Source organism: Gavialis gangeticus, unplaced genomic scaffold (assembly GCF_001723915.1).
Source record: "Gavialis gangeticus isolate Ggan-Ray unplaced genomic scaffold, GavGan_comp1, whole genome shotgun sequence".
Lineage (NCBI taxonomy): Eukaryota > Metazoa > Chordata > Crocodylia > Gavialidae > Gavialis > Gavialis gangeticus.
Window position 1 is genome coordinate 13081553 of NW_017729001.1, and position 21635 is coordinate 13103187.

General features: G+C 42.7%; 1 protein-coding gene across 2 annotated transcripts in view; it reads left to right on the top strand.

The window, feature by feature from the left end:
- The window catches only part of SPECC1L (sperm antigen with calponin homology and coiled-coil domains 1 like), a 123625-nt gene that overhangs the window by 63145 nt on the left and 38845 nt on the right, over positions 1–21635 (top strand). For both annotated transcript variants that reach the window (XM_019506861.1, XM_019506862.1), the window contains exons 7-11: positions 2019–2092; positions 2798–2973; positions 4038–4201; positions 6635–6726; positions 18471–18561. In XM_019506861.1, coding sequence (XP_019362406.1) covers positions 2019–2092; positions 2798–2973; positions 4038–4201; positions 6635–6726; positions 18471–18561 — 597 coding nt within the window. The remainder of the gene's footprint in view (positions 1–2018; positions 2093–2797; positions 2974–4037; positions 4202–6634; positions 6727–18470; positions 18562–21635) is intronic.

Consider the following 21635-nt stretch of genomic DNA (forward strand, 5'->3'; position numbering starts at 1 on the left):
AATACTGCCATGTTGGCATCAGGGTCAGAATTTCAAAATAGAGTAGCCTTATGTGAATAAATGCAGTCTGCATGGTATTTTCTGTTTAGTCCACCATATATGCTACTGAGTCTCATTTCATGCTAAAAGAATCCCTTTGCCAAAAGATGAAAGGACACACTCTGGGTATCAAAATTATGGGCTCTACTTCAGAAACAAGGTAAAAGGAAGCAGGAAGATTAGTCAAGTTTAAGGATCTAGAAATAATTCTGTGTTTCATAGTGCTCCCTGGCCATAGTAATTGTATCTGGTAATCAAGTAAAGATGTTGGAAATGTTAATTTTACTATGAAATAAGGATCATACAATTTTACATTGACAATTAGTTTCAGTTAATGTTCAGTGGATGTTTGAATAGTCAGAAGGTATGTGCACACTACTGCAAAGGTTTTGTCCAGCTCTTATGTTTTAAATAGCTAAAGGTTGAATACTTGCAACCTTATGAAAAAAGTGCTGTCGACATATGCATAAAATGTTTGTTTCACAACTGCCCTTAGTAGTATGAACGTGAAATACAAAGCATAATTTATTATAACTAACTCTACAAATCAGCAGCTCCTGCATCTTTACAGTTTGCAGGTACATACACAGTACCATAGAAATAAATGCCCCTACGACCCAAGGATCAGTGAAGCGGTACTTAATGAAAAATTTATTCCATGTGGTGCTTCATCAGTGGCTCACTTAAGAATGGAATAATCAATCATACTATTCTCCTGGAGCATTGAATAAAGCAACAAATGAAGAATAATCGCAGTAGTCTGTCTGTCAGACAACAGTTTAGGCGTTGGTAGTGATCAAGCTTCTTACTCTTTGTGTAGCTGCTAACAGATTTAAGGGAACATCTTTCTTCCATGCTCTGATCTTGTTGACTGTGATGTAATGCTTGCCCACTGTGCTTTACATATAACTTATTCCCATATCAAACAATGTTCTGATACACAAGAATGTGAGTTTCTTCAGGGTGGGAATATAAATCTTCCCTATAGAAGTCACAGCTGGGGAAGTTGGTACTGGCAACAGCTACCTTGTGCAGGAAAGAAAGGTTGCTTGTACACATGACTAAAATTGCCCAATTTTGCAGTTTCATTGCATCATGCTGTACACATGCAGGGTTTTTTTTGCAATTTAAATGCATTTGTCCCACTGCATACTAAACCACGTCTGCATGTAGTTTAGTTTGCACCATAGCTATTTGTAGCTGGGGCAGCATCCAGCCTGCTAGTGGCCCACCCAGGTGGACTCTGGGGGTGCCACTGCTGCAGTTCAAGGGGCCCCTCTGCAGTTCAGGGGCTGCTCGACCCACCGGCAGCTCACCCCCCAGCCATGGGAGACGCAAGCAGGCTCCGCCGGGGGTGGGGAGGATCGGGTCTATTGCTGCAACAGTGACAGAAGCCCCTAAATTGGAATGGTAGGCTTTTAATAGTCACAATTAAACCCACCTTTTCAGCTTAGGGGGCTAAACCCCCATGACATATTCAAGTGCCCAAAAGTGTTAACTCAGTAGGGGCAGTAACTCATCTTTTCCTTTTTATTGTGAAAAAATATTTCAGGCCATCTAAACTGTGGTGGTTTTGAAGCCTTTACTTAGCATCTTTCCATGTCACTGCACTTAGCATGAGCCATTCTTAGATGCTGGTTCTTTCTAGGACAGGAGAAAAGTGAAAATCCTTCAACTTTAAAGTTTAGAGTGATGTGCAGTTGCAGCAGTGCACACTTGCAAAATGGCGTCATGCTCAGTCTTAAGCATGTATACCTTTTAAAAAAGTATACGTTAAACCTTTTCTAATCATAGTGTTTTTCCAAAAATGCCTCTGGTGGGAAAGGGGAGTGGTGTGGAGGTGTGTGCATAAATAAAGGGAGGGAGGGGAAGAGAGCTTGGAAAGAGATTTTTAACAAGGAGCTTCAGTTACTTTTTCAGAGGCAAACAGATCCTTCAGTAAGATTTTGTCTTAAAGTGAATTTAACTTCTCTTTCCAGATACAGTTAAAAAACTTCAGGACCAAAAGCATGATATGGAGAGAGAAATAAAGAACCTTCACAGGAGGCTCCGGGTAGGTTAAAGCTAAAACCCAATGTGTCAGTAAGGACTAAAGTGAGAAGGATGCTATAGGAGTGATATGCAAGACATATTGCAGCAAGAAATACATAATATGTAATGGTTGAGTGTAGTTTATCTATATTACTCTTGCATTGCTTTGAAAACCTACCAGAAATGTTTCAAAGTTATATGAAAAGAAGTGGGATCATGGCACATTCAGGTAGGAACCGCTTTCTAGAAAATGTTGCTGATGTTAACAGGTATCAATGGTAAATACAGACTTACTAATGAGTGGAACAGGGAACAATACTTCGTTTATAAAAGCAGATAAAATTATTTATTTTGAAGAAAGGGTCTTCATGTTGGGATAAAGTTACTAGGTCGCAGGGACCAACAAATGGAACCGTAAGAGCATATGTTCAGTAAATAAACCATTTTTTGTGTTGTCTGGTGTACAGTATTTTTTAAATAAATATCTTTACTTTTTAGAGGAAAAGAAATTTCAGGACTTTCTGCCAAGAACCTGTTTTTTTTCCCAGAGCTGTACTTTAATTTTTACACTTAAGTAGCATTTTACTTTTCTACCGTTTTTATATGTCAGCAGTAACATCACTTTTAAATCATTCCTTTTGATGATGCAGTGGAATGGTGCACAAGTGCTTCTTTTTTGACCTGAGTTTTCTTGTTGCTGGCAGTTTAAAATGTGGTTTCTTTATAGGAAGAGTCTGCTGAATGGCGCCAATTCCAAGCTGATCTACAGACTGCAGTGGTCATAGCAAATGATATCAAATCTGAAGCCCAGGAGGAGATAGGAGACTTAAAGCGTAGACTTCATGAAGCTCAGGAGAAAAATGAGAAGCTCACAAAGGAGCTAGAAGAAATAAAATCTCGCAAGTATGTTAAACATTGGGAGTTATGCTTTTTTTTTTTTTGGCCATTTCAGAGGTTAATTGCTTAGCTGTTACTGAGACTTCGGAAGGTTATGGAGCAAGAAGCTGTTCTGAGGACTGAACATGTCAGCCTCTGATCTCTGCATATTTTTGGAAACCACTTTGGGAAAACTGGCAAGCCTGTTTGGTTGGGTTATATTGTTTTGTTTAGTTCTGCTTTATATGGATCATACTTCTTTTCCTCCAGTAGAGGAAATATACTGGTTTTGGCACTTTTGCATATAAGCATCACTGACTTTGGGTCAACTTCCCTGGAAAGGACATGGCAAGGAAGCAGCAACTCTTGCAAATGCAGTTGCTTACTTGCCTGCACCTTTTAGAGGGGAAAAACAGTTGGTTCTTACCCAGTTGGCTCTCCCCATTTTTGCTTTTTTTTGTATATATAGCATTTTTATTTGTGTTCTTATCTTTATTCCTAGGAAATCTATCTATTAAGTTGTAAATACGTAACTGTGAACTATTTCAATTCTCATACTGAAGCCAAGGCTTGAATTTGCACTGACAGTTCTCCTACCAATATGAATAAAATAAATTAGAATAGTTAATATTCTGGCTGAAAAGCAGCTACAGTTGACTTTCCTACTAAGCAGTGTGGTCCAGCTTGAAAATGAACCTGTTCTTCAATACTATATTCTTCAGTAGCAATTGATAACCTTTTAGGTTGCAGGCCAGAGTGATCCAGTTTGGGTCAGAGAAGTGTGGGCACGAGGACCCAGCTGCCACTGCTGCTTTTCCCCATAGCAGCATGGGGAGAGTGCTTGCAGCCAACCCCTCCCACTGCCAAAGCCACATATATGTGGACTGCATCAAATGGCTTTACTTGACAAATATTTTAAATTGACCAAAAATCCAAAGCTGGTAATTTAACTCAAAGTTACAATAAATAGAAAAGTTGGTTAATATAGAGCAGGGTTATAAGCTCAGTTCTTGGGTTCACATTTAGACCTTTTGTCATAAAGAAAGATTTGTTTCCCAGTGTCTCTGAGATGGCCTAGCTCTTGTTTCCAGGCAGGAAGAGGAACGTGGCCGAGTATACAATTATATGAATGCTGTAGAGAGAGATCTGGCAGCGCTCAGACAAGGAATGGGGCTGAGTCGCAGGTCCTCCACCTCCTCAGAGCCAACTCCTACTGTAAAAACACTCATCAAATCCTTTGACAGTGCCTCACAAGGTAATTAATTTCAATTAATGTAGTAACTGTAGAAGGTAAAGGATTTGTGTATGTTAAAGTGGCACATTGCTGCTATTTTAGCCAATTCAGAATTCTGCTGCTTGACTGTGTTGTTGTGACCTACAAATAAGGGTTTAAACAAACCCTCCTAAACAAAATCATGTTACTGGTGATACTTTACTGTTAGGTACACTTATGCTTAAGACATGATTAACCAGGTGTGATGTGGCCACACATTCAATTAATGGCATAATAAAAGGAGGAATAAGCCACAAAGTTATTCCACAAAAAAGTGTAATAACTTTTTAGCTGGTTCCTATCACACCATTTGTTGAAGGTGGGGTCTGCAGCTGCAGCTGGGAGTCCCATCAGTTGATGGAGCTCCTAGCCAGTGGGGTACACCATGCATTTCCATGGGACATGCAGCTGCCGTGACACATGGTATCACCTGTGTGTCTGGGACCCACGGCATGTGACGGGACTCCTAGCCACAGGAGCTTGCTACTTGCTCGTGCAAAGGGATCTCAGGCTCCCCCTTCACTAGCGGTAAGATGTGATGGTGTCTGGTGCATGATCCCACTATCGCACCTTCTGCCACAAACGTGGCATGGGAGGAAGTGCAGTTGTGTGGATCACGTATTAGATCCCACCGCACCTGTACCTGCATGTCTGGAAGGGCCCTCATTTTCATCTCTTTCCATCATTACTGCAGGGGTTCAGTGTTCACTTTTCTGCACTGTCGCTTACCTGGTGATTTGGATACAGGTGCCTTTGATTCAGCACTCCCACACATTAGGGATATAAAATGTATTGTGCACTCAGCTGTGCTTCCAGCCATGAGTTACTGAAATTAATAGAGGTTCCAAATTCAGCATTCTAGAAGCCATGTTATGACTGCAGCCAAGTTTTTCAGCTCCTTTTTGCCTTAGTGGGGTATGTTGGGGTGCCAAGAGACTTTATAAAATGAGATGTACAGCCAGCATAGTTTTATGCCCTGATATTAGGACTCTTTTTGAAGAGATGGGCTTGGAGTCTAGTTCTTTCACATCTCCAAAAATGAGCAGGAAGATCAAAAAAGAAATTGCAAGTACTAGGCATTAGTTTTCTTAGAATTTTTGAGTGTGAATCACATTTAAAGGTCACTTTAAATTACTCTAGTGTGAAGGGGGAATGTGTAGCTGTATATTGCATTTAATTTTTTAGATCTGTTTTAAGGCCATTGTGACCTAAAGTAAATGATGAACAGGTGATCTTTTTAATTGCTCTCTGCCTGAAGACCTGTCCTATGTTGCATCATATTTGATAAGTCATAGTGGTTTTACAGCTAGTAATGTTTCTACATTTGCATTCTTTCTATTAATGTATACTTCTAGTTTTTAGCTTCCTCATTGCTAACTTAGCAGTTGCTTGATTCATAGCAATTGCAAAAAGAAATACAATTCTGATTCAGGGAGGAAGTAACATGAGGGAATCGAGAGAACATTTGCCTTTTATTTCTCTTGGGACAAAGAAACTCTTGCTTCAGCCACTTCAGTCACATAAAACGCTTCCATGCCCTTCCCTGGTCAGATTCACATCAGCTGCTAGTCATGCTGTTAGAAAATCAGCTGACTGGCAGAGCAAAGTGAATTCTCAGTCCTGACTCTGTGACCTTTATATGTCCTAGGCTTTGTAGACTTCACACTGATTTTGATAAGAATTGGAAAAGCTGTAAGGAAGAAAATGGGTTATATGGGAAGCATCTAGCAGACCAAGAAATAATAACCATCTTTACAACTGTTGACACCTTCCAGTCAAATAGGATTCCACATCTTTGCATTGCCCATCCTCTCATACAGTTTAAAAATGTTGATGTGCTTAATGATTTATAAGAGAAGAAACAAAGCCAATGGTGGGAGAGTGGGAATAGGGATTCTCTTTTCCTACAACTGTCTGGACAGGAGGGGAGAAAGAAGGGTACATAGAAGCCCTGGCAGGTATAGAGCTTGAGGGATTGCATGAGAGTATGTGGGGAACAGTGGACTTCCTGGCTTGTGAAAATGTACTTGACCTTCAGAAGCAGCAAAGTGTGCAACCCACCCAGTTAAAAAAAAGGCAAAGCCACTTGAGCTTGGTGTATAAACCTCCCATGTCACCTAAGTTGGGGGAAGTGTTTTGTGATGAGCTGCTAAATGTAATTTTATACAGCTCTGTTTCTTCTGCAATGCAGGCATGCTTTAGTAGTTGACAGATGCCATGTTCTGAGCATTTTTTAAAATGCTACAAGTTGTTTTCTGTGAAAATAGTACTGCCAAATATGAGCCAATGTTTGTTTTGTCAGAGTGATCATGTAAGGGTCGAATTTAATATGAACGCATGGACACTTATGGTCTCTTTCACTGAAAACTATGGAGCATGTCATAGACCCTTTTTTTTTTTTCCCCCCCCCAATAGTTCCAAGCCCAGCCACGGCCACAATTCCTCGTACCCCCCTCAGTCCAAGCCCCATGAAAACACCCCCTGCAGCTGCAGTTTCCCCTATGCAGGTAAGTGTTTTCTGATGGTATTTAATCCTTTATCTGTAGAGAAGAGCATGTGAAAGTTGGTGGCAATGGCATTATGTAAATTTTGACTGACTGGCTTTGGGGGCAATAACAATAAAATGCTGCCTCTAGTAAATAGCTGCTGAAATGAAGACACTCCTAGAAGAACTGTATTTGTCTAAGGCGCTAAAAACAAAATCACCTTTCAAACCTAGATGATTATTTGGTGATTGTAGGTTTATTGTGTTGCCTTCCCCCTTTTTCCACAGAAGTTGTCTGGACCAGCTCTGCTTGCTATGAGCATACTTAGATAACTCCCTAATGCCAATAATAATCCTAATAATTTTTCAGTAGTTGACCTTGTCCATACAAAATGAAGAACCTTTTTAAATACTGGCTTGTATTAGTGAAAAAAATAATATTTAAAACCTACTGTCAGACATGTCAGGATTTTCTGTTGTAGGTATTAAGTCTCCTGCCACATTGAGGCACTCATTCAAAAGTAAGCACATAGAGATTCAAGAGCAACGCCCCTACTACATGTTACATTTATTATTCAATTAACTGCTTAATCGCACAATAAATTTAAACCTGCCACAAACGCAAAGTAACTATCAGACAGTTAACGCGTGAATCGCACAATAAATTTAGACTAGCCATATGTGGCGAGTTATTATCACATAATAAAATGGTTGTCCAGCTATAAAAGAGCCAACCAGCTATAAAGTTAGTGCTTGAAAATATGTAGCAACTCTCCAGTTATTTTCTATCCAGATTTAATTTGAATGTGTAGCAGGGCCCTAAGTGGAAAAAATTGGATGTTTTTGTGAAACAGCATCTCTTATTGCTTTCTGTGGTTCAGTCAGTAGTGACGGCATTTTTCTGAAGGCACTTGGGTGTGTGATTGGTTTTGTCAGTAGGGTGTTCTGACTCCATTGATCTGCTTTTATATTTCTGTTTGTTTCTGTGCTCCTGTAGGAATGGGCACACTTAATCTCATACTCTGAAAAAAGAGACTAGAGCTTTGGCAGCAGACAAGTTTTTCATTGTAGCCTGAGGCTGTTATGTTATATACTTGCAAATAAACCAGCGTATCATTGTACAGTACTGAGGCGTTAGTGCCTAAGCTTTACTGTTCTTCATTTGAAGTTCTGTATCTCCAAGAATTATTTAGATTTTGAATTGTGCTTCTGGTGTCACAAGCAGAATGTCAGGAGTGGATTGCATATTGTAGTGGACAAAATTACCTGAAAAAAGCAAAGTTGTAATATAACTTTCCCTCTTTTATTTATTTTTTAAACGTGGTGTTTGGCTGAAAATACATGCGTGTGAAAAGAGCGATTTGTCTCTTACCTTGCTTACATGCCTTTCATTTAACCAGACTTTTTGGGTCAAGGAATGATGTAATGAGGCTCAAAAAAAATCAGTAGTGTTAATACTACATAGGTTTCTACTGTACTTTCCTCCAACACTGTGTAACTTGACACAGTCTGAATTTTGAAAATGATTTTTTAATTACATTTGTCCTACAGTAATATCATCTTCCATAGCCTGTTTATGTGTTTCTCCCACTTGCATCATTTGTGCGTTCTTCTATGATGGCTTCACCCTCCTTATCTCTAGTGGAAAAACAAGATTTAAAATTGGGGCCAGCATATAAGATGAATTTATTCTACGTACAATTACTCTTGGCAACTCAGGCACTTCCACAAAGTAAATATTTGCTCAAGCAGAGACTTGGTGAATTAGTGGCACAATCTGTGTGCTAGCACAAATCCCACTAAACCCCACCTAGAAAAACTGATAAGACTGGGAGATAGTAAAAACCAGGTTTTTGTGTGAAGCTGCCTACATTTAGGACCAGATATGAATGGAAGAATGCTTACCCTGTCCAGGTTCACAGATGATACCAAATTATGGGGCAAAGGTAACACACCACAGGGTAGGGAACAGATCCAGGTGGATCTGGACAGGTTGGAAAAATGGGCAGAATGAAATAGGATGCAGTTCAACAAAGACAAGTCAAAGTGCTGCACCTGGGCAAAAAGAACCACCAACACACTCACAGGCTGGGGGATGATCTTCTCAGCAGCACAGCAGCAGAAAGGGATCTTGGAGTCATAGCTGACTCCAAGATAAACATGAGTCATCAATGTGACAAAGTGATCAACAAGGCTAACTGCAGTTTACCTCGTGCATTAGCAGATGCATGACGAACAGATCCAAGGAGATGATGCTTCCCCTCTATGCGGCACTGGTCAGGCCACAGTTAGAGTACTGTGTCCAGTTTTGGGCGCCGCACTTCAAGAGGGATGCAGAGAATCTTGAGAGGGTCCAGAGGAGGCCACTCGTATGGTCAGAGGCCTGCAAGCAAGGCCCTACAAGGAGAGACTAAGGGACCTGGATCTCTTCAGCCTTCACAAGAGAAGGCTGAGAGGTGATCGTGTGGCTGCCTATAAATTCATCAGGGGAGGGCAGAAGGGAAGATGATCTGTTTACTAGGGCAGCACCCCCTGGAGTAACTAGGAACAATGGCCACAAACTGACAGAGAGCAGATTTAGGTTGGACATTAGAAAGAACTTCTTCACAGCGAGGGTTGCCAGAATCTGGAATGGGCTTTGAATGTGGGGTGCTCTCCCCTATTCTGGGGGTCTTCAAGAGGAGACTGGACAAGCACCTATCTGGGGTCATCTGACTGCAGCGCTCTTTCTTGCCCAGGGCAGGAGGTCAGACTCTATGACCTACGGGGGTCCCTTCTGACCCTAACATCTATGAATATTAAGTCTGTTAGCAATACCAGTTAGTATCATTGTATTCTAAGGAGTATCAATCACATCACAGCAGAGTTTTAGGACATTGCAGTCTGACAGTATTATCAGTACAGTAATGTACATGCATGCATATGTACAAGTTATTTCACTGATAGTGTGTGTGTGTACAGGCTTTTCTAGTCAAGGAGGTATGTAATGAAGCCTAAAAAGAATTTCAGTAAAGTTAATACATTGGTTTCTGCTGTAATTTCCTTTAAGGCTCTGTATAACTAAACACAGGCTGAGTGTGTGTGTGTGAATAGATTAACCTACTTTTCAATTTATTCTTTTGAGAGAATCAGGTGCAACTCTTCCCCCTCTCTCCTACTTTCTGTTTATTCCGGTCCAACTGGGAGATGTATTTCTCCTTTTTTGCCTCCTGCATATCCCCTCCCCTTCCTGCTTGGTGATTGACATCTGTGATTTGGTCTGGTTTATGAGTACTCAAATTGTCCTACATCTGTTGACATTTCTGGGAAGTCTGTTGTCTGAATATTAATTATTAGACAGAATACCTTGTGCATCCGGAAGGACTTTACACTGGAATCAGGTGTCCTTCAGTTAGCACTAGCCCACGTTAGGTGTTCAGTAGGATGTAGTAGTGTTGCAACATGGTTAAAGAGGAGTGGTACAAAGAGAATGTTTAAAATATTGGAAGTGGATTGAAGATCCGCGTAGTCTGTGACGTGTTCCTGTATTTTACTGTCATGCCAGCAGATGAGTTTCCAACTTTGGGCTTAAATGTTAGTGTTGCTTTGTTAACTTTTAAGTTTGTGTGCATGTGCCACACAGGCTGCCCATGCCACTTGGGGCACTTGTGCCAAAAGTTAGTCAGCCCTGGCCTGAAGCATAATAGGCAAACCACAGAATGTTAGTCAGAGTGAACCATTTCTGAGATTAGTGCTGTTTCTTTTTTAAGCCATGCCTCCAGTAGCAAAAATTCCCTGCAACTATTGATTGGTTCAGCTTTCCCAGTATTTACAGCAATTAGAACCCTGGTCTTCAGTCTGGCTACTTGTGTTTTAACCATGGTCATCTCTTAAGTGGTTTGATTCATTTGGTGTTTAAAGTGCCAGTGAACTGGGGAAGCAAGAGTATCATACTTCTCAGCAGCCAAAGTAGGCAAGTAGATTAAGTCAGAAGTGAATATGTATGTTTTCTCTTTATGCTTTCTTACTGGAAAATACCCACAGCATCCCTGTGTGGGAAGCACTGGACCCCTGCACAGCTTGGGCAGCTTCTGGGGAGAGGAAAAAAAAGATCAGGCTCGCCACTGTTTTATTTCCTTCCGTGGAGCCTGCCTGCATGGGCTGCCTGCACAGCCCATGAGCTGCATGGGGCCTGGTGCTTCCTTCTACGACTGTAAGGTAGCAAACGAAAACACCTTGGACATGTTTTATTTTGCTGTGACCCAGATGCATCAGAGCATTAGTAGGGGAGGCAATGCAAGACCAGGAAGGGAAGGCGAATGGGGTGCACAAAGAATGGTCATTGCTTAAGGATACAGTTCTCGAAGCACAAAAGAAAACTGTTTCTGCAAAGAGGAAAGGTAGTAGAAGGGCTGGCAAGCCCTCCTGGCTTAATAGGGACATTGCGGTCCTCTTAAAAAAGAAAAGAGGTGTATGAACAGTGGAAGCTATGGATGGTCCTCAGGGAGAACTATATGCTAATGGCCAGCACTTGTAGGGAAGTGATCAGGAAAGACAAGGTGGTGACTGAGTTTAGGTTAGCCACAGGAGTCAAGGACAATAAGAGGTCCTTCGTTAGGTGCAAAAGGGCCTTTAAGCTGCTTTAAAGGCAAATTATGTGGTGTGTACAAAGGCCCATAAACATTAAATACATTGAAGAGAACTGGATTTAGCTTTGCAATTTGTGCTGCTCTCCATTCTTCTGCCAACTAAACTTACATAATCAAGGGTGTCGTTTAAGGAGGTTTACCAAAGTTGTTCTAGAGATTTTGCTTCAAATTGCTGATGTTAGGGCCAATGTCACTCCTATACCATTCTTATCAGCTTTACAAATGCTTGTTTCTCAACTGCTTTTCACCTCGTATCAAACATCGAGTGCCAGAACAAGCTATGTTCAGACCAGTCAAGTTCTGCATACACCCAGCATGTAAAAGATGCATTTGAGAAAGGGATGATAACAGGTGCTGTGTTTATAGACTTATCAGTGGCATACGATACAGTCAACCAATGAAGTCTACTTGCCAAAGTCTATGATATGCCACACAACTATCACCTAGTGCAGCTCATCTGATCTTTTTTGGAGAATAGACATTTTCACATAGAACTGTGCAAGAAGTGGAGGTGCTGGAGATGACAGTGAAATGGCCTCCCACAGGGCAGTGTGCTAGCACTTGTCCTCTTTGATATATACCAGTGACCAACCCATACTGACTAATACGAGGAGCTTCATATATACTAAGGATGTAGGCATCATGTCACAAGAGAAGGACTTTGCCACCATCAAGAGCAGACTGACATGTGCATTGAGCAACCTCTCAGATTATTATAATAAGAACCAGCTTCCTGCCAACCCAGCCAAGATGGAGGTCACATCCTTTCCCCTATGCCATAGAAAAGCCAAGAGGAAATTAAACGTCATCTGGGATGGAATCCCACTGACTAATCACCTGAGACCTGTGTACTTGGTGGTTACAGTGGACCAAACGCTTATCTTCAAAGCGCATGTAGAGAAGATGAAAGAGAAAGTCAGCCCCCACAACAGCATGCTTCGAAAGTTTGCTTACCTTGAAGTGGGGAGCAAACCCAGCTACATTACGAACCACTGCTATTACCTTGTGTTACTTCATTGCAGAGTATACACGTCCAGTATGGGAACAGTCATTTCATGCCAAGAAACTAGACCCAGTTCTAAATGACAGCTGTCATGAAATAACAACCACCCCCAAAGGATAGCCTGTACTTATCAGGTGGTGCAATGCCAGCCAGTTAACAGAAGAAAGGTAGTGAGTCAGAAAGAAAGATCATGGCAGATGAAAGACCCCAGACATCCTTTCTGGGGTCGCACAGAATTAACCAACTGACTTAATGTGAAAGTGTTGTGAGTACCGGTGCGCCCTTGGACACAAGAGCTGACAGGGCATGACTAAACTGATAGAAGGAAAGATTATACACAATCATTTGCCCTGAAATGGACCTGGAACCCCAGGAGGACCTTCTTAGTGGGAACTGCCTTCATATGCAAACTGGAAGTTCAAAACCAAACCTGATCAAATGAGGTTACTCTGATGACTCAAATGCATGCAAGTATGGCAAAGTGCAGACTGTGGAACAAATGCTAGTTTGCCAACTGCTTTGTGAGACCTGTACAAAAGAGGACCACACTGCAGCAATGGAAAGAGCCATCACTTCTGCACGATTCTGGAGATTCTGCATAAACATGCAGATTCTGCATAAACATGCAGATTATGACAGGGACACGAGAAGAAGAAGAATACTGATGTTAAAGTTAATGAACTAACTTATTCCACCATCATTCTGTACTTCAAATTTGAAAGTGTCACATGCATGTAGTTTGATTGTATGGATGTATAACTTAACTTTTAAATAAAAACGTCATTTATAGGTTAGAACTCTACAGTAAGCTAAGAAAGGACCAGTGCCATAAAAATAATGATGTATTTTTATGCGTTTAAAAGATGATTAGTGCAGGGGATCATTATTGAAAATCACATCCTTTTTACTTTCAGCCTGAGAGTGGCAGTTCTTCTGGTAGTTCTTAATATAGATTGAAAATAACCATGCAAGAGTTACATAATACAGTGAACATATAATTCTGTCATCTCTGTGACTGGCTGATATGTGGAAAGTTATCCATCAAGAAGGCAGTTGCTTTTTCTAATTGTAGCTGCATTATTTCTGATTGAAATGTAAAAGACATCTGTCTTCAAAAAATATGTGGGAGAACAAGAGTGTTAGTGTAGGTGCAGTTCTATACCTGTGTGTTCCTTGGCTTCCATACTTGGAATACTGTGAAGCCTCCATATTTAGGCTCTGTGATGAAAGCACTTCTTGTTCCCTGCAGACTCCAGCTAATGCAAAGTGGCATGGGACAAAGTTTAGCAGGAGTTTTCTGTTGGGTGGAGGCTTATCTTAAAGCTGAAGCCTTTTGAAGTTGGAGACATGGAAAGGGAGAACTTTTAAAAGGAGTTCTTTATTTATCCTCCGTCTTAAGTGTGCAGAAGTATATTTCAAAATCATTGGAGCATGGCCGGGTGTTGCCCACTAGCACCCTTACAAGCCTCTCAAGTCCAGCCAGCCAGGGTAGGAACAGAGTGCATTTAAACTTAGACAGGCTTTCGTCACAGCCATGCAACTGTTCCAATAAAAGAGACCACCCACAAAAATTCCTGCCTCTCACATTTATTCCTCTTCACACTTTGTCACAGTCTGTCTCAATTAGGTCTTCTTTCTTTTTCCTTTATGAAGAAGAAATTAACTTTTATATGGGAGATCTAAAAAGTGGTATTTTCAGCAGAAATGAGCCTTTAAAATGAAATTATTAAAAATTTCAACTTTTATAGTTACTAATGGAAGCAGTTTTACATACGTAACAGTTAAATGTGCATTTGATTTGAAGTTGATAACATGCTTAAAGAATGAAATATGTACATCTCTAGCATTCGTTTAGGATGTTGTAGATGAGGGGGTATCAAACTTACCTGACGCCCTGAAGCCAGTGGTCAGGGCTGGTCAAGTGGGGCACTGCACATAGTACATGCTGGGTTCAGCATGTAGTAGGTGCTAGCCCTGTTCTGGGGTTCATGGTACATACAGGGCCAGCACAAAGCATTCACTGCATGCAGCACCTGTGCTGGACCAGCCCTACATTCGGGCTAGGTGCGCAGGGACGCTTTGTAGGCCTGATCTAGCCCCAGAGCCAGCATGCAGGGTCAGTCCAGTATGGGCACTGCAGGCAGTACATGCCAGACCAGCTCCATGTATGAATGCGTGCAGCACATATTCAGTCTGAGACCCACGAGTTCAATCCTAGGGTTCTACAAGCCAGATCCAGTTTGCAGGCCATATCTTTGACACCCCTGTCGTAGGTGATCTCCTTATAAAGTGATGAAATAAAAGTCCTCTTACTGTAACGTGGGATAAAACTTCTCAATAATGATAATTGTTTTCCCTTCGGTTACCAGTACAAAAGGGTTATTAGAGGTGCACCGATACATTGGTCCGATATTGGATCGGCACCAATACAAAGAAAATTGGCTGTATCAGAAATTGGCCTGATGTAGCCAATAAATGGCCTGTGCACGCACACAGCCACAGCACAGCACGTACGTGGCAAGCAGCACAGTCCAGCAGCTTGGAGAGCTGCGTGCAGCTGATAAGTTGGTTGTGGTAGAAGGGGAGGGGTAGGGAATGGGTGTGGGGGTGCAGATCAAGGCCCCTGTGGTGAGGGAGGGAGTGGGGCTGGGGCAGGCGCTGCCCAGCTGGGGCAGGGCACAGGACAGAGCTGTGACTTGTCTGGGAGGGGTGGGGTGGGGTGGCTCGGCTCCCACCGCTGCACATGCCCTGGGAGGGCACGGGGAGAGGCATATGCCCCTCAGATCTGTGTAGGATGCTGCAAGTTGGGGCAAGGGCTGTACTTGGAGTGGGCAGCAGCAAAGCTGAGAAGTGAGGTTGAGGGGGCTACAGCGAATTTTGGGATGTCTGCAGCACCCCCTCCCCCGTAACCACCTCGCAGCACTGCCGCCGCCTGCCCCAAGTGCAGCCTGGTCCAGCCCCTGCCGGGAAGAGCCTGGTACATCCCTGGTCCCCCTCCTCCCCCATGCCCTCCCAGGGTGCGTGCAGCAGCGGGAGTCTCCTTGCCCTCCCCATGTCTCTTGGATGAGCCACAGCTCCATTCTGTGACCCGCCCTGGCTGGGCAGGCCCTACCTCGGGGCTGCTCCCTACCTCACTGGCGGGGCCTTGATCTGTCGCCCCATGCTCCTTTCCTTCCCCCTCCCCTTCCATCACAACAGACTTACCAGCTGCACACAGCTCTCCATGCTGTATCAGAAATCAGATCGGTATCAGCCAATATGCCTCCTTAAAAATTGGCTATAAGTATTGGCCCCAAATACCTTTATTGGTGTATCCCTAGTTGTTATTAGTTAAGAACCAAATGAAAACAAGTAGTCTTGTAATCTTTTAGTGTGCAAGGGGATACTACTGCCCTTCAGGGCTGTGCGAAACAGTAGTGTTTCGCTTTGACGTCCATTTCGATGGATCAGTGTTTTGTTTAGAGTTTCATTTCATTTTGAAAGCACTGTTCTGTTCTGTTTCGTCAAAATGGTTTTGCTGTCTTGAGCTGTTTTGACGTTTTGCCCATAGGCTTTAATGGGGAAGCATGAAAATGCCTATAGCGTAGTCACTTCTTGCCTGATTCCAATGAAACTTGCAGGGATGGTAGCCCCTTCTGAGGGTATGAAGCCTGCCAAGTTTCAAGGAGATAGGTGCAGGGGGTTTGAGGAAATTTCACCTCAAGCTCCTACCAAGCAGGAGCCAGAGTCCTGTGATCTGGCAGGCAGACCGGGGGCCTGCACCCCCCCCAGAGGAGTCTGGCAGAGCCCCTGCAGCCCTCCCGGGGTGTGGGTGGGCCCCCGATCTGCTCCTGCCACCTGGGACCCAGTGCTGAGGAACTGAGCCTGGCTGGGAGAAGCGCCTCCCACTGCCGGGCTCAGTTCCCAGCGGTTCACAATGCTTGAAAACTGAGCCCGGCTGGTGGAGGCACTTTCCCCAGCCAGGCTCTGTTCCCAGTGCTGGGAAACTCAGCCTGGCTGGGGGAGATGCCTCACGTAGGTGGCCCTTCTCCTTCCCCCCCAGCACTGGAAAACTCAGCCTGACAGTGGGATGCACCTCCCCCAGCCGGGCTGAGTTCCCCAGTGCTGGGAACTGCCCAGGGGCGGGAGGCGCTTCCCCCCACTAGGCTCAGTTCCCAGTGGCTGGCAGCCCTGGGGAACTCAGCCTGGCAGGGGGAAGTGCCTCTCGCCAACAGACTCAGCTCCCAGCGGCTCGCAGCCCTGTGGAACTCAGCCAGGTGGTTTGAGGCGGAGTGCAGCGCTGGCTCTGCCTGTCTTCTGCCACCGGGCTGAGCTTCATGGGGCTGGTGGAGCCGATCAGAGCGCAGCGGAGCAGAGTCAGGAGGTGGGCAGAGCCAGCTGCACTCTGATCGGCTTCATCAGCCCACAGAGTGCAGGCAGGGGGTGGGGAGAGCCAGGGCTGTGCTCCCTGCTTGGCTGAGCTACATGGGGTTCGGGAGCTGCTTGGAGCACAGTCCTGGCTCTCCCCGGCTTCCCACCACCTTGCTGCTGCTTTGAAACGCTAAACGTTTCTAACTTTTGAAACGTTTCTACTGGCCTCATTTTGTTTTGAGGCTGTTTCAGAGCCTTTCATTTCGTTTCGATTTTGCTGTTTCAAGCTTGAAATGAGTTGAAACAGTGTCAAAACAAAACAGCCAGCAAAGCTTTGCACAGCCCTAGTGACGTTATACTATTAAATTTCTTTATCCTGTCTTTGGGTTAGGTTCTTCTGTGTGACTTGTAACGAGACACATCTGACCTTTTATCTTGTGATGATAATGAGCGCTCATTTAACCTGCTGTGTTGTCATGGACCAGATGGAAACCTGACAGGCTGTTCTCGTTACCCACTTTATTGAGTTGATTAGGCAGTTTATGTATAGGAATTGGATAGATAGGATAATGAGTAAATAATGAATGTGTGCTATAATATGCATTAGCTATTTTGTAACCAAAATAATTTTCAGAAACTAATACAGAGTTCCCTCCCATCTCCATTTCCATTCTTCCCCGCTTCCCCACATTTTCTTTATAAATAAGCTCCCAGTTTTGATTGACAGTGGGTATGGTTGACTGCATTGTAAATATTGCAGATTTTCACTATTTTAACAGAACTGGGCAGGGGCAGGCACTGCACAACCCAGGCAGAGTGCAGGACCGAGCTGTGGCTCGTCTGAGGCCTGTGGGGAGGGGGATGGCTCCTATGGCTTTGTGTACCCCGAGAGGGCATAGCAGGTGTGTGCCCCTGGATCTGCGTGCGGGCCGAGGGCGGGCTGCTGCTATGGCCTGGGGCGGCACTGAGCTCTTCCTGGTGTGGGGGCTGAGCCAGGCTGCATTTGGTGCAGGCAATGGCAGCTCCAGGAGGGGAGCTATGGAGTGGGGGGGAGGGGTGGGCTGCAGCCACCCCAAAATTCTCTGTAGCTCCCATCACACTTTTTAAAAGTGAAAAACTGGTATCTTCTTACTTTTCAGAATAGAACTGCATTTCCGAGGTGACTTTCAAATGGAAGAGTGATTGCGTTGATGTGTTACTGAATGTGTAACTATATGCTAACTAGTTGGAACAAATTTCTTCTTTCAGCTATTTGTTGGGGGCTCAAATTTAATAGGTTTTAAGAAAATCACTTTTTAACTTTCTATATAATAATAATAATTCAGTTGGCTTTGCTTCCTTAGAACCTGAGGTGTCATAAACCTCCTAACATCCCATTGTTATTAGTCTCCAGAATAAAAGGGTAAATTAAGACCCAAAAGTGAATTTCAAATCAGCAGAAGCAAGAGTTGATGGAAAACCGAATTGGTATAGCATGACTGTTTTAGCTTTGCAATTTGAGTTGACCCAGGTGGCTAGCAAAGACATTTTTAAAAAAGCTCCTTTTCAATACATTGTATAGGAGCAAAAAAAATGTGCAACTTTTCTTCGCAGGCTTCGTTATTATCAACCTGGGTATATTTATGCTGTATACAGATACTATAGCACATAAATATATTAACAGTGACCATATAAAATCAGATGAATTAATTAAACTCTGAATTAACCTACTTTGTTTCCTTTTTAACTTATTGATATTTAGCTTTATATAAAATAGATTCTGACATGGGCATTTTACTATTTCAGAGGCATTCTATAAGTGGACCAATATCAACTTCCAAACCCCTTACTACTCTGACAGACAAAAGACCAAGCTACGCAGAAATCCCGGTTCAGGGTAGGTGTTCTTCTTCATTAGCTTTCCTTCTAGTAAAACTACCAGGATCGATTGGTAGTTGGTGTCGTTCTAATCAGAAAGCTTCAAATTTTGAGAGCAACTTAAAACATAAAAACAAGAGACTTTGTAGGAATGCTGAAACCATAGGTCTTTGGTTATCTAGCACATTTAAGTATGTGTGACTGCTTATCTGGAGGATATATATTTGATAATAAATAATAATTTAAATTGTCTGCAGTAAACAATTGGCAGTGTGCGTCAGCTTTCAAAATATAATTCTTCCAGACAAGTGAAGGATGTTGCATGTTCTTAATTAGCATGAGGTACAATTTCTTTTTATCTCCTGCATACACAAGAAAAGTAGAGCTGCATATGGTGGCTATAGCTCTTGTCAGACTGGAACAAATTCTAATGAAAATGCTTTTCATAGAATTTATGATAGTTTTGGAATGCCTAAATCTGAGGCCCTTTCTCCTACTATATGTGTATAGGTTGATTGTAGTTACAGGTCTCCTGAGCCCTGACCTGATTCTGCAGAGAGACCTTTTACAGTTTTTATTTGCCATGGCCAATAGTTTTTGTAGTTTTGCTTAGATAAATTTTACAAGCTGTCTGTAGAAAATGGAGTAATTCTTTCATCTGAAAAAGTCAGTCCATAATAGCAGCTTGCTTACAAGTGATAGAGAGAGAAGTTCTCAAGAGAACATATAATGAAGAATATTCTTATGTGCAGGTGTGGAAGTCTGGTCCTACCAGACTCAAATTCAGAGTCCACCAAGGAATGCAAACGAATGACTTGAGTTTATTCTATAATGAGTCCACTGTGTGCAATTCTCTGCAAAACCAAAGAACTGTAATCCTGTGGAATCAGAAGTGGGATTTCTTGCAAAATCCCTACACTCCTGTTGTTCTCCCACTGCTGTTTTTGTGCTGTCCCTCATGCCTGGTATTTCTGCCCTGAATTTGCACCAAAGATGCAGTGTTGCCTATGCTAGCAAGGCTGAGGTGGGGTGTGAAGCATTCTCAGGGTCAGATAGGGTTCCAGACTATGTTAAACTGTATTTGTTAAATACTATCTAATTAAAGTTGACTAGCAATTGGAATATAGGATCTTTTTGCGAAAGATTCAACATCCCCTCCCCTTTTAGCTAACACCTAGAAAAAATGCAGCGTGGGCGTTTTTCTGTTGTGGTACGATCAGTGTCCTCTTGACACCATAAGAGCATTCCTATAAAGTACAAATCAAGACAAGATGGGCCAGATCTTCAGCTATTATAAATTGGTCTAGCTCAGTGGTTCAACCTCTCTAGCGCAGGCGCTGGATGAATGGAGTACAGCTGGTCTGCAGGTTGAATCTGACCAGCAAACCAACCCCATGTGCTGGGTCTGGGGCATGACCTGACCCAATCTGGCACCATGTCATCTAGCTCATGAGACTCCCCACAGGACAAAGCATGTAGAGCAGGGGTGGGCTATTATTTTGGGTGGAGGGCCGTTTACTGAGTTTTGTCAAGTCATCGAGGGCCACATGACAGGCAGCCAGGGGCAGATAAATACTAATTTTATAAAAAATTTTCGGGGACCCGTGGGCTGAATAGAATGGCCTGGTGGGCTGCATCTGGCCCACCCCTGATCTAGAGGCAGGGGAACAGTGGCATTGTGAATTGCCAGTGGGCTCTCACAGCTGCAGCACTTAGTGCTGCCACTGCTCCCCCACCGCCAAACTTCCAGACCTGTGAGGAGCCACACAGTCCAGATGACTTGCCTCTGCAGGCCAGATTTGGGCTTTGGGTTGTACTTTGAGCATTATTGGTATAGCCAATTTAATGGACCTCAGCCAATTATGTAAGGTAAGGATCTGGCCTAGTGTCTGTAATACAAAAAAAAAAAAGCAGTAAATGCTTTCTGGAAAAAATCAGAGCAACATTTTTTCTTTTGTAATTTACCTTCAAGTGCAATTAGAGAGTTCCTGTTTATAAATAGGAACAGGAAGCTGTAAGTGGGCATCTTTTTTGTATGTGATAACAAGCTGAGCTTACCAGTTGAGTTACCTGTTCCCCGAATGTGCAGCAGACAGCTTGCAAAAATGTGTGCTTATGCAGCTGGCATCTGTTGTTACAGTGTGATAATTGCTTCTTTCATTTTCAGTCTGATTTTTCATGTTTAATCCAACAGAGTTCAAACGTTTCACTGTCAGCAGTCTTGTTGATTACGATAATTACAATTCATAGCATGTAAAATATTATCCACTAAATTAGTACCTCAGCCAGTTTGAACAGTGACTTCCTTACTGTAAAAACTAGACCTTCTCCCATCAAGCATCTAACATACTGTAATTTATGTTTCTATACAGGTTTGTTTCTGAATGGGGATAACTTAAAATGATATTCCCACTATATTACCTTGTTTCATTTGTTATCCCAGGGGTTTGTAATTTCTTGAAATGGCTGTCTCTGTGAGTAGGATATTGAGCAACATTTGTCTTTGATAAATCACTGGGGTGCCTTTTGAGGTGGTTATGCCCAGGAATAAGTCTTGCAAGGCTAGTGAGCTCAGGTTTTTTTTACATCCTACATGCAGCTATCAAAGTACACAGGCTATAAATAGGGCCAAAATATTGAGGTCAAATGCAAAATAGGCCAAGATGACATTCATGACACAATGGCATGCTGCTTCCTCCCGAGGACTAGATAAGGTATAAAATGATACCTTGTGTATCTTATGATAGGTTTATTCTTAGTCTAGTTTCAGTGTATAAGGTGCTCTGTTTTATGTAAATAAGTTACATTTTTTCTTTGCAATTTTGTCAGTATTTGATGTAATGACTCTTCAGCAACAAGACAAAAAACTGGATTAAAGTTAAAAGTGTTGCTTTTTCCAATTCCTAGTATTTCCCTGTTTTGGTAATTTTGTTTTGTCTGTCAAAACTCTGTTCACAATATGCCCTTCCTGTAAGAATGAATTGCTTTCGTATTCTGGGCGTAACGCTCTGATTTATGTCTGTTTGGGGGTTTTATCCTAGATGTTTTTTTAAGATAATCCCCATGTGACTCCAAGCTATATACTTCCTTTCA